This window comes from Bombus terrestris, chromosome 14 (assembly GCF_910591885.1).
Source record: "Bombus terrestris chromosome 14, iyBomTerr1.2, whole genome shotgun sequence".
Lineage (NCBI taxonomy): Eukaryota > Metazoa > Arthropoda > Insecta > Hymenoptera > Apidae > Bombus > Bombus terrestris.
The window spans coordinates 5,753,257-5,767,404 of NC_063282.1; the positions used below are offsets into that span (position 1 = coordinate 5,753,257).

A 14,148-nucleotide genomic window follows, 5' to 3' on the forward strand; every position below is an offset into this window, starting at 1 on the left:
GCGCGTGATTAGCGGGTGAGCTGTGAACCATGGCGCGATCATGATTAGAAGACAAACGGAACGAGTTAATACGAACGATCGTGGATTAAAGTAACGAGGAGGATCTATTTCATTTTCTCCTATTTGTTCGTTTACTTTGTAAAAGTGAAAAGAATATAAGCGAAGGAAATGGCAATATTATTTCCTCTCAGACTTAGTTTTATCTTGAAATAACGTAAACGTTAACTGTAGCTGCTATTACCACGATATCTTAATTTTAAAGAGGAGCGATTGGTCCGATGCTTTAAATTCTTGGAATTGAATCCGTGAAATTGGCAGAATAATGATAGGCTCGACAAATCGACCTCTTTCTTTCTTTTGTGTCTAATTGTCTCACGGATGGATAACGATGATTATTAAAAAAAGGATTCTCTCATTCTGGGCAGGTGTTGGGAGGACTAGGACGCAGGATGTCGAGCGGCGACAAGGCTTCACCGGGCCTGACCATCGATCGCGCCGCCTTTCTGCTTTTGCGGGTGAAGAAAGCCTTCAAGAAGAAGAAGCAACAGCGAAAGGAGAAAAGGCGAGTGCTTTATTTTCATTTCGTCTATGGTTTTCTAATTGTTTTAGCAAAATGTTATGATACGAGAACGGGTACGTGCGAACAAGACGATAGCGTGTGATAGGAGAATTAAATTTTTCAATATGAGAAAGGAAAAGCGAGAAACCTCGCAGTATTCTTCTTGAAAATTTGAAAGAAATTTCGTTGGAACGAGATAATGAATTATAAGAGGAAAGTAAAAAAAGCGAATTAATTTAGACGATTGCATAAAATTCGAGACTGTAAAAATTTTATGAAATTGTTTGATAGAACGAACAAGAAGGGAGAAGTAAAAATGCAAATTATTCAACTTGATATTGATAATTGGAAATTCTCTTCCAGATACGAGATATTTTGATTAAAAAAAAAAAAAAAAAAAGAAAAGAAAAACTAGGAATCACGAGGGAAAAATTAAAAAGCCAAATTTAATTCAATCTACCGTACAAAAATTTCCCAGGTATTTCGCAAGGAACGAGAAGTCGTGGGAAATAAAACGGCGCGTTTTTTTAATTTAATCGACCACGTAAAGTCGTCTCCTCAATTTTCGGAGAAATTTCGATAAAAGGAAAGAGGAGCCATCGGAAGAAGAAACTGAAACAAAGCGCAACATCCAGTTTAATCGATCCTCCGCAACCCTCTAACGTCCCGTTCCGTTTTATTACACGTTCCTTCTCTAACAGTCCGTCTCTGGACGAAAATCAATTCGAGTTTGGCCAGTTTCCGGAAAAGCTGTTCTTGCCTCGAGAATTATTTATGGGACAATTCGCTTTGTCTCGTCGCTGTTGTACACCGGAGTTACCTGCTGGTACGGCCGTACCGAAGAAGTTACCATGAAAAGCTGAATCACATTGGCGGCGTGGCAAAATGGTGGTGGAGAATCGTGTGGGCGTTGAAATGGGGTGTCGTTTTCTTGAAAGTTGGATGATACCGCGGAGGAAAGTAGCGGACGAAGCGAAGGAAAGTTTCGCGGAAACCGGCGGCTAGTTAGCCGAGGAGATTTTGCCTTGTTGTTTTTTTTATCCTTTTTTTTCGCGAAGAAATGCTGTCCGATGGAACGTGAAATAATACGCGGATTCACTAAGTTTGAAGAGTTTCGAACGGAACGGTAAAGAAACGAAACGAAACGAAATCTTCTCAGCATGTAGATATTACGTTTTCTCTGGAGGAGCGCCTGTTATCGCGCGATTTTTTCCTCGATGCAAATAGGCTGTCTGCCTAATGCATATTAAAAAACCTACTGGTTTATAATAAGAGATTGTAATAAATTTTATTTAGTATTTATTTTGTATCGAAAATTAGGTTTAAATATTTACTCGGTTTTTAAAATTTACTATTTACATAGTGTTTTATTTAGTATTTATTTGATATTGATTATTAGGTTTAGCGTTATTTTTATTCTTTTTAGAAGTTCCATATATCGTTCAGAAACTTTTTACGATACAATATTTCTTCCTTTATTTTACAATATTTACCGTACTAATTAAGTTTGGTATTCGTTTAGTATTCTATTCGCTATATTACGTTATAAAGTATTTTACGAAATAACAAATCTATAATAAAACAGCTAAGAAATAAAGTTAGAAAAAGTATAGATCGAGCGATTGTGCAAAACGACATAGCAACGAAACGCGTTCGTTCGTTCGTTACGTGCAAAAGTCTGCTGTTGCTTTCATCGATGAGCGTAATAGCGAATCGTTATCCGGTAATTGATCAGAGTAGCGAAGTTCTCGAAAACGTCCCTTGGCGAGAGCTTTGCATAAGGGTGCAATATGTTCGTTTCAATTATCTCGTGCTTATCGACTGTCAAAGGGAACTACGTAGTCGTCAACTAATTCCCAACTACTCTCGATAGTAAATCTTAATGAGCTTGTAAACTCGCGTGATTCCCTAATTTACCGTAAGCCGTTCATCCTTGCGTTAGTATTTTTGTACCATGTTCCGTCAAGATTTATAAGGACGACGATTCACCCATCAAAATCATCAGACGTTTTCCAAAATTCTATTTTACCTATTACTTTGATCATCGATTATTTTTATTTCATATGGATGACGATTCGTACGTTAAAAGTCTTCACACGCTTTTTAAAATTATATTTACGCTGTTACTTCGACCGTGGATTATTTTTATTTCACTGTGGCGATGGCTAGTCTATTTAAACTTCTTCGAACAATTTACAAAACTGTATTTTAACCATTGCTTTAAACGTTGATTATCCGTACCTTCGCTCCAGTACAGAATAGAATATTCTTCTGGCATTTTTCTCATACATATTATTCTGCTCGCGCGTATGGCTTATACATACGTGCATGTATGTATACATATGCGTTCTATGTTGCATTCTGTTTTGTATATAGTGTATAGCTCATGAAATTCTGACGCCGCTTTAATTAGGTAAATTAGATACAGTTAGGTGTCAGGTGATCTGTGTAAATTTCAGTATCAGACGTATGCTAGAATTTTGCTGGATGAATAATCGTGTAGCGCTGTCTGTGCGGATGACAAGATAGAAGATATAGTATTTGCTGTGCGCGCTGTCGAATGTTCTGTACATTCTTGGTTTCTGTCTTACACCGTACCGAGTTATCTAATCCCATAGGGATAACTCGGTAGTACAGATTTGATTACACGTTGTTAAAGCCCCGACGCGTTGCTCTGAAAATTAGCGATTGCTGTGTGCGTTCGTTATAAGAGGCTTGATCACAGAGCGAGTGATATTTTAACAAGAATCTGCTCGTTTTTGAAACGAGGTTCGGCCGAATTTTGGGTTCCATTATTCGCGCCGCTAACTCGCCGAATTCTCTCCCCTTCTGTAAAATTACCAAACAGTAGAGGCTCTTCGAAAGCCTGACATTTTCTGTTTGTTCGTGATATTAATAATTCTTGGTCACAGCGTTCTGAATATTCATGAACCGGGTCTACAGACGTGCGCGCAAAGACTTGACAAACATTTCGCGTCTCTGCTGTAATTCGAGGGCCATTCTGTCCAGGAACTTTACTTTAATTAAATGAATACGCACGATCGCGTAGCTCGCTCGCGTTTGAATACGAATAGGAAAAACCGCATAAATCGACCCAGTTTCTTGCTGTTTGCTTTATTTTCCGGTTCCTTGTGAAGATCGAGATGTAACGCGATTCTTACGCGAAGTTGCAGACCGTTTGAATTTAGTTTATCATTCGTCAATAAAAATGGCTCTGATGGAAAGGCAATTTACTTATTTTGATAGCGAATACCACAGTAATATTCGTAGTTTAGGTATTTTTTAATCAATTGTATACCTGATATTTTGATATTCTTTTCGTATGCCGAATAAATCGAATTGGCGAGAGAATTTCGTGTCTTTATGAAATATTGCGAAGAATTGAAACTCGTCACAGAAGCAACGATAAACTGTTTCCACGCTTCTCTTTCTATCTTCGAATTCACTTTACTTTTCAATGACAAATATCAAGAGAAAATTCATAGTCTTGATGTTCGAAGTAATTCGTACCTGTTGTTCTCGCAATTTTGGCAATTAACGTGTCGCAGCATTATTTACTAAATAGAATCTTCTAAACTTTCGTGAAAAATTCGAGAAAACGGACAAATTCGGCATTCGGCGTAGAACATGACAGCGAAGAACAATTTGCGGATGTCTTTTTCTGTCGCATTTAATTTATTGATCACTTCGACGATGGATGTTAGAGTACAGTAACTAACGTGATCGTTACAATTAACAACAAACGTTGATTCTACACGTCGAACGAATGGCATAATCGGTTGGAAATTTTGCGAAAGTTTGCCTGATAATTGGAGTAATCTGAAGCGGCACGGTTAGTCTGCGGTTCTCAGTCAAACATGCAAATGTACGTTAGCTGCGGAGAGTAGCAACTTCGGCTTTGTACCTTCGTGCTAATCTAAACTTCGAAATTTAATCAGCATCAGGTACCAACGAACCGTTTCAACCGGTTCCCAAGCTTTTGCTGTTAGATTCGCTCGAAAATTCCACGCTCTTCCACGTCGATTCGCGTTCGATGTAAGTGGCTGTCGTGAATTTTGATAACCACGGACATTTTAGATCGAGGCGCGCCGATGTAATCGCACCGCGTGCTATGGCAGACGCGATTCTGAAATTGGCACATCGGATGGGAAATATGTTAAGCGAACTGATGATATAGATCGAATATTCGCATCTTCCAAGTCGAAAGTTGACGCTGTCGCTGGTCCTACAATGTAGATATAAATTATGTATGTCCGTTATCGTAGTTAATCGACACAAGTTTCGTAGAATTAGTAGCAGCAATTCTGGTTTGGTTTTGTAACAATCATTTACCTTCTGTTAATTTTCATATCTTTCTAATTGAAAGTTTTAGTTTCTGATCATCTTGCAATAAAAGTTTAAATCCTGTCCGAGTGCATGTTAAATCGACAGAGGTTTTGTAGAATTAGTAGTAGCAATTCTGGTTAGGTTTTATAACAATCATTTTCCTTCTGTTAATTTTCATATCTCTCTTATTGAAAGTTTTAGTTCTTGATTATCTCGCAGTAAAAGTTTAAATCCTGTCCAAGTGCGTGTTAAATCGACAGAGGTTTTGTAGAATTAGTAGCAGCAATTCTGATTAGGTTTTATAACAATCATTTTCCTTCTGTTAATTTTCATGTCTTTCTAATTGGAAGTTTGAGTTCTTGATTATCTCGCAGTGAAAATTTAACTCCTGTCCAAGTGCATGTTAAATCGACACAGGTTTTGTAGATTTAGTTTTAGGTTTGATAGGAGTCATTTTCTTTCTGTTAATTTTCATATCTCTCTTATTGAAAGTTTTAGTTCTTGATTATCTTGCAGTAAAAGCTTAAATCCTGTCTTGTCCTTATAAGCTTAAATCCTGAGTTTCCATTAAAAATGTCCATTATCTTTCTAACCAAACTTGGAACTTTTATTCTTCTACCATAAATCTTTATTTGTGCTGATAATGATGAAACTGGTGTAAAGTTTAAACTTTAAAGAAGTTGCATTTTTAATTCATTTTATATTACATCAATCTACATTATAACATTTAATATGCAAGAATTTTTGCGTGAAGAAAATCACTTCACAGTCACTGGAACACATGGGATCTCGTGTACCTTTATACTACAAGTATAAATCTTAATATAAGATTTAGTATAATTTTACACCAAAGGTATATATCAGAGTATCAAGTTGAAGAAGATTTTCTAGAATTAGAACGGTTACAGGATGCAGCCGTGCAATAAATTGTTGGGAATTTCTATCGTAATTCGTACAGAGTTTCCACCACTTTCAAGAGAACCGTACAAAGGCTTCAAGGAAAAGATCTCGTGATATTTACCAAGAAACTTTCCTTGTCCGCCAGCTACTGCACTTCTTTTATTAGCTTTGCATCAACTAGGATGCACTCCGCTGAATACTGATACAAACCAGAGAAAATTCTTAAAATTTCCATATATAAAGAATCGTTCTGGTTTTTCTCTTAATTTACATTTATTTTTAACTCTAACAAGTGACGGAATTTAAGTAACTGTTCACGATAGTTGTAATGGAAAAAAGCAGTTGTAGCCATTTCGTTCGCAATGGAGGAACATTCGTCCAACTCTCTACTGGGAAAGAAAACATGGAAATTCCGTGACGCGCATATCCATGTCGCTACTTTATTCCCATCCTCTCTAAACGACGTCATGGCCCCGATTACTAATTAACCCGAATAGCGATCGTCTCCTCGCAGTTCCGCAAGCACTTTGTCAGATGAGGAAAAAAGAGAGTGTTAAGTAAATTATAGTCTGGTCGTCTTCGTTGGAATTTCGACGTGATTCTTCGTCTGTCGTTAATGCATTTAATCGAAGGAAAGTCGGTACCAGGCTTGAAAGGACTAATTCGCGCTATCGCAGGATGAAACCGTACGATTTTTTGCACAGCTCTTATTTTTTAATCCATAGAGGAACAATACCATTTAATATACCAGGATCGTTCAGAAAGTAATACTCGTTTAAAAGGTCGTCCAACTTTGTTCGTGTGTCGAGATAAATTATGCCAAATTCCGCGTTTAGATAATTAATATCGTTGAAGCTTCATTCGTCTAAAATGCCGGTGCGAATTGAAAATCTCGCCGATGACAAAGCGCGATCTTTCGCCCTTTCACGCTTTTCGTATGCCGAAAACGTTTGTCCAAAAGGGATTCATCGTCGAATTACGAGAATTTACGGCAACAAGATTATGGCTGGTATCATTCGTAAGGCGATGGATACGGGAATTGAATAATCTGACCGAGAAACTCATATTTGATCGTAATCGTTCTGGTCGCTCGTCCCTCGTTCCGCAGCACCCGAAGAAACGTGTCCGCGATTTCATTAGCTGCGATCGATCCGGATTGCTGGATTTTTTCTTCTTTGAAAAACTGAAAGAGTTCTTGGGTAGATAACACTTCGCGGGAAACGACGATTTAAAACTGTTACGATTTGTGAAACGATGGTCGTGCGAACTTGCGGCTCAAGTCTATGCGGAAGGTAGACAGAAACTCGTTTCGCGTTACGATAAGCGGTCAAATAGAAGCGCTGGTTTTATTGGGAAATATCTGGCTATACATATAGAAAACTACGAACAAAGAAATCCCTTTAAAAAGTATTTCTATTGTTGTTACGTCAAAACGAATATTACTTTCTGCACGACCCTCGTATAAAGGAAAACAAGTTTTTAGTCCTCTTAACGAGAAACAAGTTAGTTTTACTGGTACGAGATCTTCTGTTTTCCCAATCTATTGAAAACGTACAAATCTTTCTGATAATCTTATTTACTTTTATCAAGACACACATGTGTCTTATAATTACACGTACTTATTTATTTTCGACATATTGCTGCTTTAATCCCAACATATTTGGAAACATAAGGTAGTTGTTAGTTTATCCGAACGAGTCCAATAAAATATTTCGGATAACCGGTAAGTCCGGGTAATAGAGGCTGGCTTGCTACCCCTATCGGTTGCTGTTACGAATTGCGATAATAGAAAGACGCTGGGATATCCGAGGCTGAACGAAAACTTGAACATAAATTGCATTAAACTACATGTCAGCTTAGAAAACAAACACACACTGCTCTTTTTGAAATAGCGTCGTATATAACAGTGCTTTTAATAATAGTTGTTGAGATTATTAGATGTATAAAAAGAGAAAAACGCATGCATAAAGTGTAAGGTACAAAATATATATATTTAATAGAGAAGTGTAATAATAAGTAGAAATACAATTTGAGCTGGTCCAGATCCGCACGCTAGCAGTGTTACCTTATAATTGAAAAACCCCGAAGCCAACGTCGCCTGTCTATTGTTTATGGTCTGCCTTCATGCTACTCTTTTGTCTACATGCTGTCGATGGCTTCAGCGCTTGAGAAAACTGAAAAGACCAGATTGGTGACCACTTCAAAAATAGTAAATTGTTAACAAAACGTTCTTACATCGTCGTATTAATTATAAAATACATTAAACTTAAATCCTTAGAAATAGAGAGAATTTGTCACGTATTCGTACGAACCTTACAAATCGTACAAACATAAAAAAAGCCTTATCAAAAAACCTTATACAGTATAATTTATCTTTTTAATAACACAATTTTTATTCGTTAGACGAAACACGCGAGCACGTACGACTCCTGCATACGCGTTCGTATAATTAAAAATCATATCATTGTTGTAACTTCTAAACGTGTAACTCTTGTTATATAGCTCGGTTATTACTAGTTTAAATAATTGTCAGTAAAAAATATACGCATAAACGAAACTCTACTGTGCAAATGGTTAGTAGAAATGACTGTCGTAGATATTCATGCAAGACTTACTATAGCAGATTACGTATCCTGCATATTTTGTTTGTGCATATTTAAATTTTTCATAACAGTAAGAACGTCCATAGTTTAGACATTCTCAATCCGATATCGGCAATCTGATCTCCATATGAAAACCAAACTACGTACGCGTGGTTAACCATTAAAAATGATGGAAAAATGAAATAAGGTATAAGTTCGTGTTATCTCGATACCAGAAACGATATTATTATTACCTGCCGATACGATCATTCGCGAGGTGTGTAATTTCCAAGTCAATTTCTCGATCGGAAAGCCGATTACGAATTCCACGAAATGGTTTGTCGTATTCGTAAAATTTGATGTTTCTCGATAATAGAACGTTATTCTATGATTCTCCGTGTTCTTTATAAATGGGAAGTTCAAGTTAACAAGAAGACGGGCTATGAACTCTGAAGTAGAGCTGGCCATAATTCGAGTTGTTTTGAATAAATGCTTGTCCGAGATAATCGTAGCTACCATCTGTTTCTATCGTTTCATCTACCAAAGGACAACAAATTTTCTGATTTAACGTTCGAGGAACAAGACGATTGCGAAAAGTCGATATTACGACCGTTGGACGGCGAAGAATATACTTCTCATCGTCGATATGATACAACGTAAAATACATTTCTAGAATAAATTCCGATACGAATAGGTCATTTCAATAAGTTTCTCTTAGGCGAATAATTCTTTGCTCGAGTAAATTCATAATCGATTGCATATTTATTCGTTAGAGCCGAGGGAAATTCTGTCAAGGAGTAAGAACGAGGATTTTTACTCTGTTATGCGAATAAAAATTTGCCTAACGCGGCTCCGGAGGATATGAAATCAGGCGAAGAATAACGCGGGAAAGAATGGCTCTGCGCTCGTGCGAGAAAACCGCTGACTGTCGGTCGAAGATGTGCGATTCGAAATATTCAAATCCATTCGTTTCCAATAATTCCGACCGATATTGTTCAAAGTCTATGGCAGCGTGGTTTATGATAACCGGCTACGCGATTTAATACCGTGAAAATTTCGGCTCAATCACCGTGTTTTATACGATGTGTGTGTATGTCCGTTTCGTTTGACTCGTGGGTCGTCTTTTCTGAAATTAGAGCGACCATGCGAGAGAATTTCTTGGGATTGTTTCATTCGAAGGGAACGGCGCGTGGCGATTCATGAAATTGGAAATAAGCTCGGCTTTGCTATGCACGACGAACCTGTTTCGCGTCTGTCACGGTTTACCCCTGGCAAATAAAAAACTATTCTCGAGTATCGATTCTATTGGTCTGTGTTCTCTTCGATGAATAGGATTGGAGAAAATAGACAGCAGTTTTGGGACGAATGTTAAGAGTCTTTTTCACTCGCACGAGGGTAGTTTTCGGTATTTACGGATTTTCACGGTCGTATTACGCCAGACTAATCCGAGGCCTGCTTATTTTTTCTTTTTTCTCGCAAGGGTAGACAAATATTGGTATTCCAATATTTATAGTACATATGAAAAAAGAAAGTACTTTCATATAGTGCAAAAATGTCGTTTTTATAAAAAGGATATATAAGCAAAGGGGAGGGGAAAAAAGGAGGAGAAAGGATAGGAAAGCAGAGATAGGAATGAGGAAAGAAGAAAAAGAGAGTGGAAGAATTCGCATGATATAGGTATTCGTTATGAAGGTCTACTAATTTTTATAAAAAGTAAAAAAAAAACGGAGAGAAAAGAGCGAAAATGAAGATTTAAGGTAGAAAGGAAAAGGAAGGGAGGGAGAAAGGATAATAAAAAGTAGAGATGAACCGGGATGACTAAAAGAAAGAAAGGGAATGGGAAAAAGAAATGAAGCAAAGGGGGGTGAAGAAAAGTGACGGGAAGGAAGAAAAAAGCAGGGGGAAGGGGAGGGAAAACATTAGTACTCACCTTTGTTCCTGTTAATTCCAGAGTTCAAGCAGAAATTATAAGAGAAGATGTTGCATCAAAGCTTGTAACAGTAAATAATTTATATATTACCCGGACATTTACAAAATTTCTATCTAGTAAAACATTAAAAATTTGAACTAGTTCGTTCGATTATGGTATATAAATAATTAAATCTCAAAAAGAAAGGAAATAATTAAATCGACTACGAAGGGCCATTAGGTTGATGTATATATACAAGGTGTCCCAAAGTTGATAGTAAACCGAGGATAGTAAATCTATATGGAAAGAGATTTTTTAACGAGAAAACTGACTTTGAAAATTAGATTGCTATGTAAATTTGGCTAATTATCGACTATGTGCGAGGTACGAGGTAAATTATTCTGCTCGTGAGAACGAATAAAAAATTAACGAAGTGGTCTATCAAAAAAATCTTACTCTACATTTTTCACGTATTTTCAATCGTAGGATAATTTGCTATTAATCGTACGCTTCTATCGAAATTAGGCAAATTCCATCACGCTTGAGAAATTTTTAAACTTCTCTATCTTCTCGAAAACGAATCGTCACGCGCAGGGCAATTTTGTTTCTTTTCTCGCGTACAATCACCACCTTGTCGATACCGAGACACCCTGTATATCTTAATATCGAAGAAAATGGATTCTGATCATTCCGCTCGTTAAATAAAGATCGCATATTTTGAAAGTATAATACGTTTGTTTTTCGTTTGATAAGGATAATGCGAGTCTGACTCGGAAAATATCTGATTTCAATTATACTTTCCATGAGAATGGGAAATCGATTTTTCAGATTTGCATCAGCCCGAAAGCGAATCGAAAATTTTGTTCGATGTCTGCTTCTCGCTTCTCTGTCAGGTGTCACGAAAATTTGTTCATACCGAATACTCGTAATTTATTCGATCTTGTGTCAGGCTTTTCGTGTTTTAATCTAATACTTTTGATAGCTTCATATACATATATACATACATGTACGCAGACACACGTCAGTTCGAATTTCTCCTGCCAGTCGATCTTCATTCACGGAAAAGGCATAGTTTTATCGTGTTTCTCCGCTAAAAGCTTTCAATCTTTTTCATCCTTCCATTTCGCAAGATTAATCGACCACTACATAAGATTATACGTTCTACGAGAAATAAATTGCTTGAATAGAAGAAAACGTACGCATAATGATGCAACATTCGTTGCTAATTGTGTAAGTTACTTTATTTCCGAGTTAGACGAGACAAATTCGTTAGCATTTATCCCGCACGATTATTTAACTCCAACGAGCCGAACAAATTAAATCGAAAGTTGCCCGAAGCAAATAGAAATTGATGATATTTATGCCCCGGATTTCTCTCCCATTGAATAAAAGCGGAATACATTTTTGACCTATTTATTTTAATTTACCGGAATGAATCTTTAATTTACGAACGCGGCACGCCGATGCTAATTCATAAATATTGTTCGTACGCTCGCCGTGGGATTAGATTATTCCACACTGTCGTAACACTGTCGTTTATTTCGCCTTTTTGAATTTCCAAGATAACATCGAAATGAATTAAATCTACGGCTAATAATTGCAAACTGCTATAGAATCATCTTAATAGATCAATGAAGATTAATATAAAAACTGTTGATGAAAGTAAGTCACGTGAAAGATATTCGATGAAATGTTTAAAGTTAATTGGGAATTATTGTTCACCCTATTTTCAGAGCACTGACAGATTTTCGTTTATTTCGAGGCTAAAAAGAATAGAAAAGTTAGCAAGCTGAAATTTAAAAAGCTATAAAGAATTTAATAGGAAATTCAACGCGATAGCAAATCTGCAACACAAAAGTCAACAACGTGAAAGTGGTCAGTGAATATTCCATCGAGAGCACTAATCATTTTTGTAATTGAAAAATGATAAAAAAGGCGAAAAATAATTTCAAGAAGAAGGACAGATAATACATTATCTATCAATGAATGTATTAAACGTTCTAGGTTTCTCAATTTTTTAATCTTTTTAACGTACGTGTGTGGGCATTCCATTACTTATGGAATGATGTGACATTTTCTTCTCGTCTCGGTGTCGCTCTTAGAAAAGGTCGATACCTTAGGAAGGATCGATACAGGAGCAAATCGAGCACGTTGTCTCGGCGGAAAAGATACATCCAAAGAGGAAAAAAGAACGACTGGTACAAAGACTCGGTTGAATTGGTTCGTGGCCTTTACCTTCCAGCAGAGCTTCCTCATTTTTCACAAGAAGGCGAAACTGCTGCGGATGCTGGAGATAATACAAAGACGTTTCGTATAATGGTTTTCGTCAAACGTTAGATGTTTGTCCCAGCGAACGTCGGAAAATAAAACCCGCAAAGCATATCCGAACGTGATATTCGCGGCGTAGCTCATCCTGCTATTCTTTCGCAATTTTCTCGAAACCAAGACGCGTACACCAAAAGTGCAGTGTAACGAATTTTTACAATTTTTTATTTCGTCCAGCATTCGTACATTTTCACCGTGTTCCCACCAAGAAAGAGACCTTATATTCTTGTTCGTGGTCCTGGATTCTCTCAAGTTTCACCGAAAATGAAACAAAGCTAGAAATTTCATGCACTGCGTATATTTTCTATTGCCTCTTCAAATCCGCAGTACTGCGTAAAGAAACCGTATTCGTAATTCGACACGCAGTAAAAAGCAAAACAAGCTCCTACTTCGGCTCTTATTCCTTCTTTGAAATTCCTTCATACTTCACGAAGAAACTTCATACATTTTTTAGTGGCAACGTTAAATTCTTTCCGTTCCACGGAAGCAGTCGATTCGCGGCAGCCGTGAGCTTTTTCTTCGCCGCGTGGAAGTCTCATTGCTGCCATAATATTTCGTGATGTGACAATGGCGCGACGTTCAGTGTACATTGTTAATGCCGCGTGATTATTTTTAACGCAGCGTATTTCTGAAAGACCTGTCCCTCTTAGAGGAAATGGCAAAAAATGAATTGCCGGCTGCTCGGTTCGCTCCGCTTTTTCTCCAGATTACCGGCGAGACGGTCTAACCCTAATCGTCGTTGTCGCAGGGTCGTCACTGTCGAAGGGCAGCAAAAAAAAGTCTCTTCGAAGCTCGTGATTACCCTCGTCCCTTCGCAGAAAAATCAAAATCTCAGTTTTTATTTTTGGGTTCGTTAAACTCGCAATTTCCCATGAATTCTCTTTCTCTCTTTCGCGTTTCTTTCCTTCTTCTTTTCTTTCCTCGTCGAAATTTCATCGGGACATTGCACGGGAAACGAAGTTGATGGGGCGTAGTTACTTCAGCCAAGAAAGATTCTTTCGGAGTTCCTATCTTCTCGGACAATGAGACTCCCGATAGAGATAAAGATTCTGATTGATGATCTCAGCCTGTGTCGTGTATCAGCGAGACCCACGCCATTCTTTCAACTCTGCCAGCCGAGTTGAATTTATTTTCTCACAATTATTCTTAACCTTTGTACCGGCGACTCGTTTTCTGGAAATTGCTCTCTTTTCTCTTTTTTCCTCTCGCTGGTATCGTCGAGAACGTAACAGCAAGCAAGAGATCACGTCGCTTCTCGTGATGGATCTTGAATGATCTTTCAAGCTTGCAAGAATTTGTATCGTGTACATGGAGTAATGCTTTTCTCGAAAAATTCGACAAATTTGAGTACTTGGAAACGTGAAAAAGAAACGACAAACCTAACGATTGTTAAGCGATCCTTTATCGATATTTCGAATTAATGCTGTTGTATCTTTATTTGAGAATTCTCTGGCTATACCGAGTGTTCTTTAGAAGTTTTATCTTAATTCTATTCTATGCTATGTATTATGCTCCATTTAAAATTCTATCGAATTCTGCATATTTAT

The 14,148-nt window shown here is 37.4% G+C and overlaps 1 protein-coding gene across 5 annotated transcripts in view; it reads left to right on the plus strand.

Annotated features, from left to right (window-relative positions):
* Nucleotides 1-14,148, plus strand: part of LOC100646318 — a 193,163-nt gene that overhangs the window by 43,580 nt on the left and 135,435 nt on the right. For all 5 annotated transcript variants that reach the window (XM_048411914.1, XM_020866375.2, XM_048411916.1 and 2 more), the window contains one exon: nt 426-562. In XM_048411914.1, the coding sequence (XP_048267871.1) occupies nt 426-562 (137 nt within the window). The remainder of the gene's footprint in view (nt 1-425; nt 563-14,148) is intronic.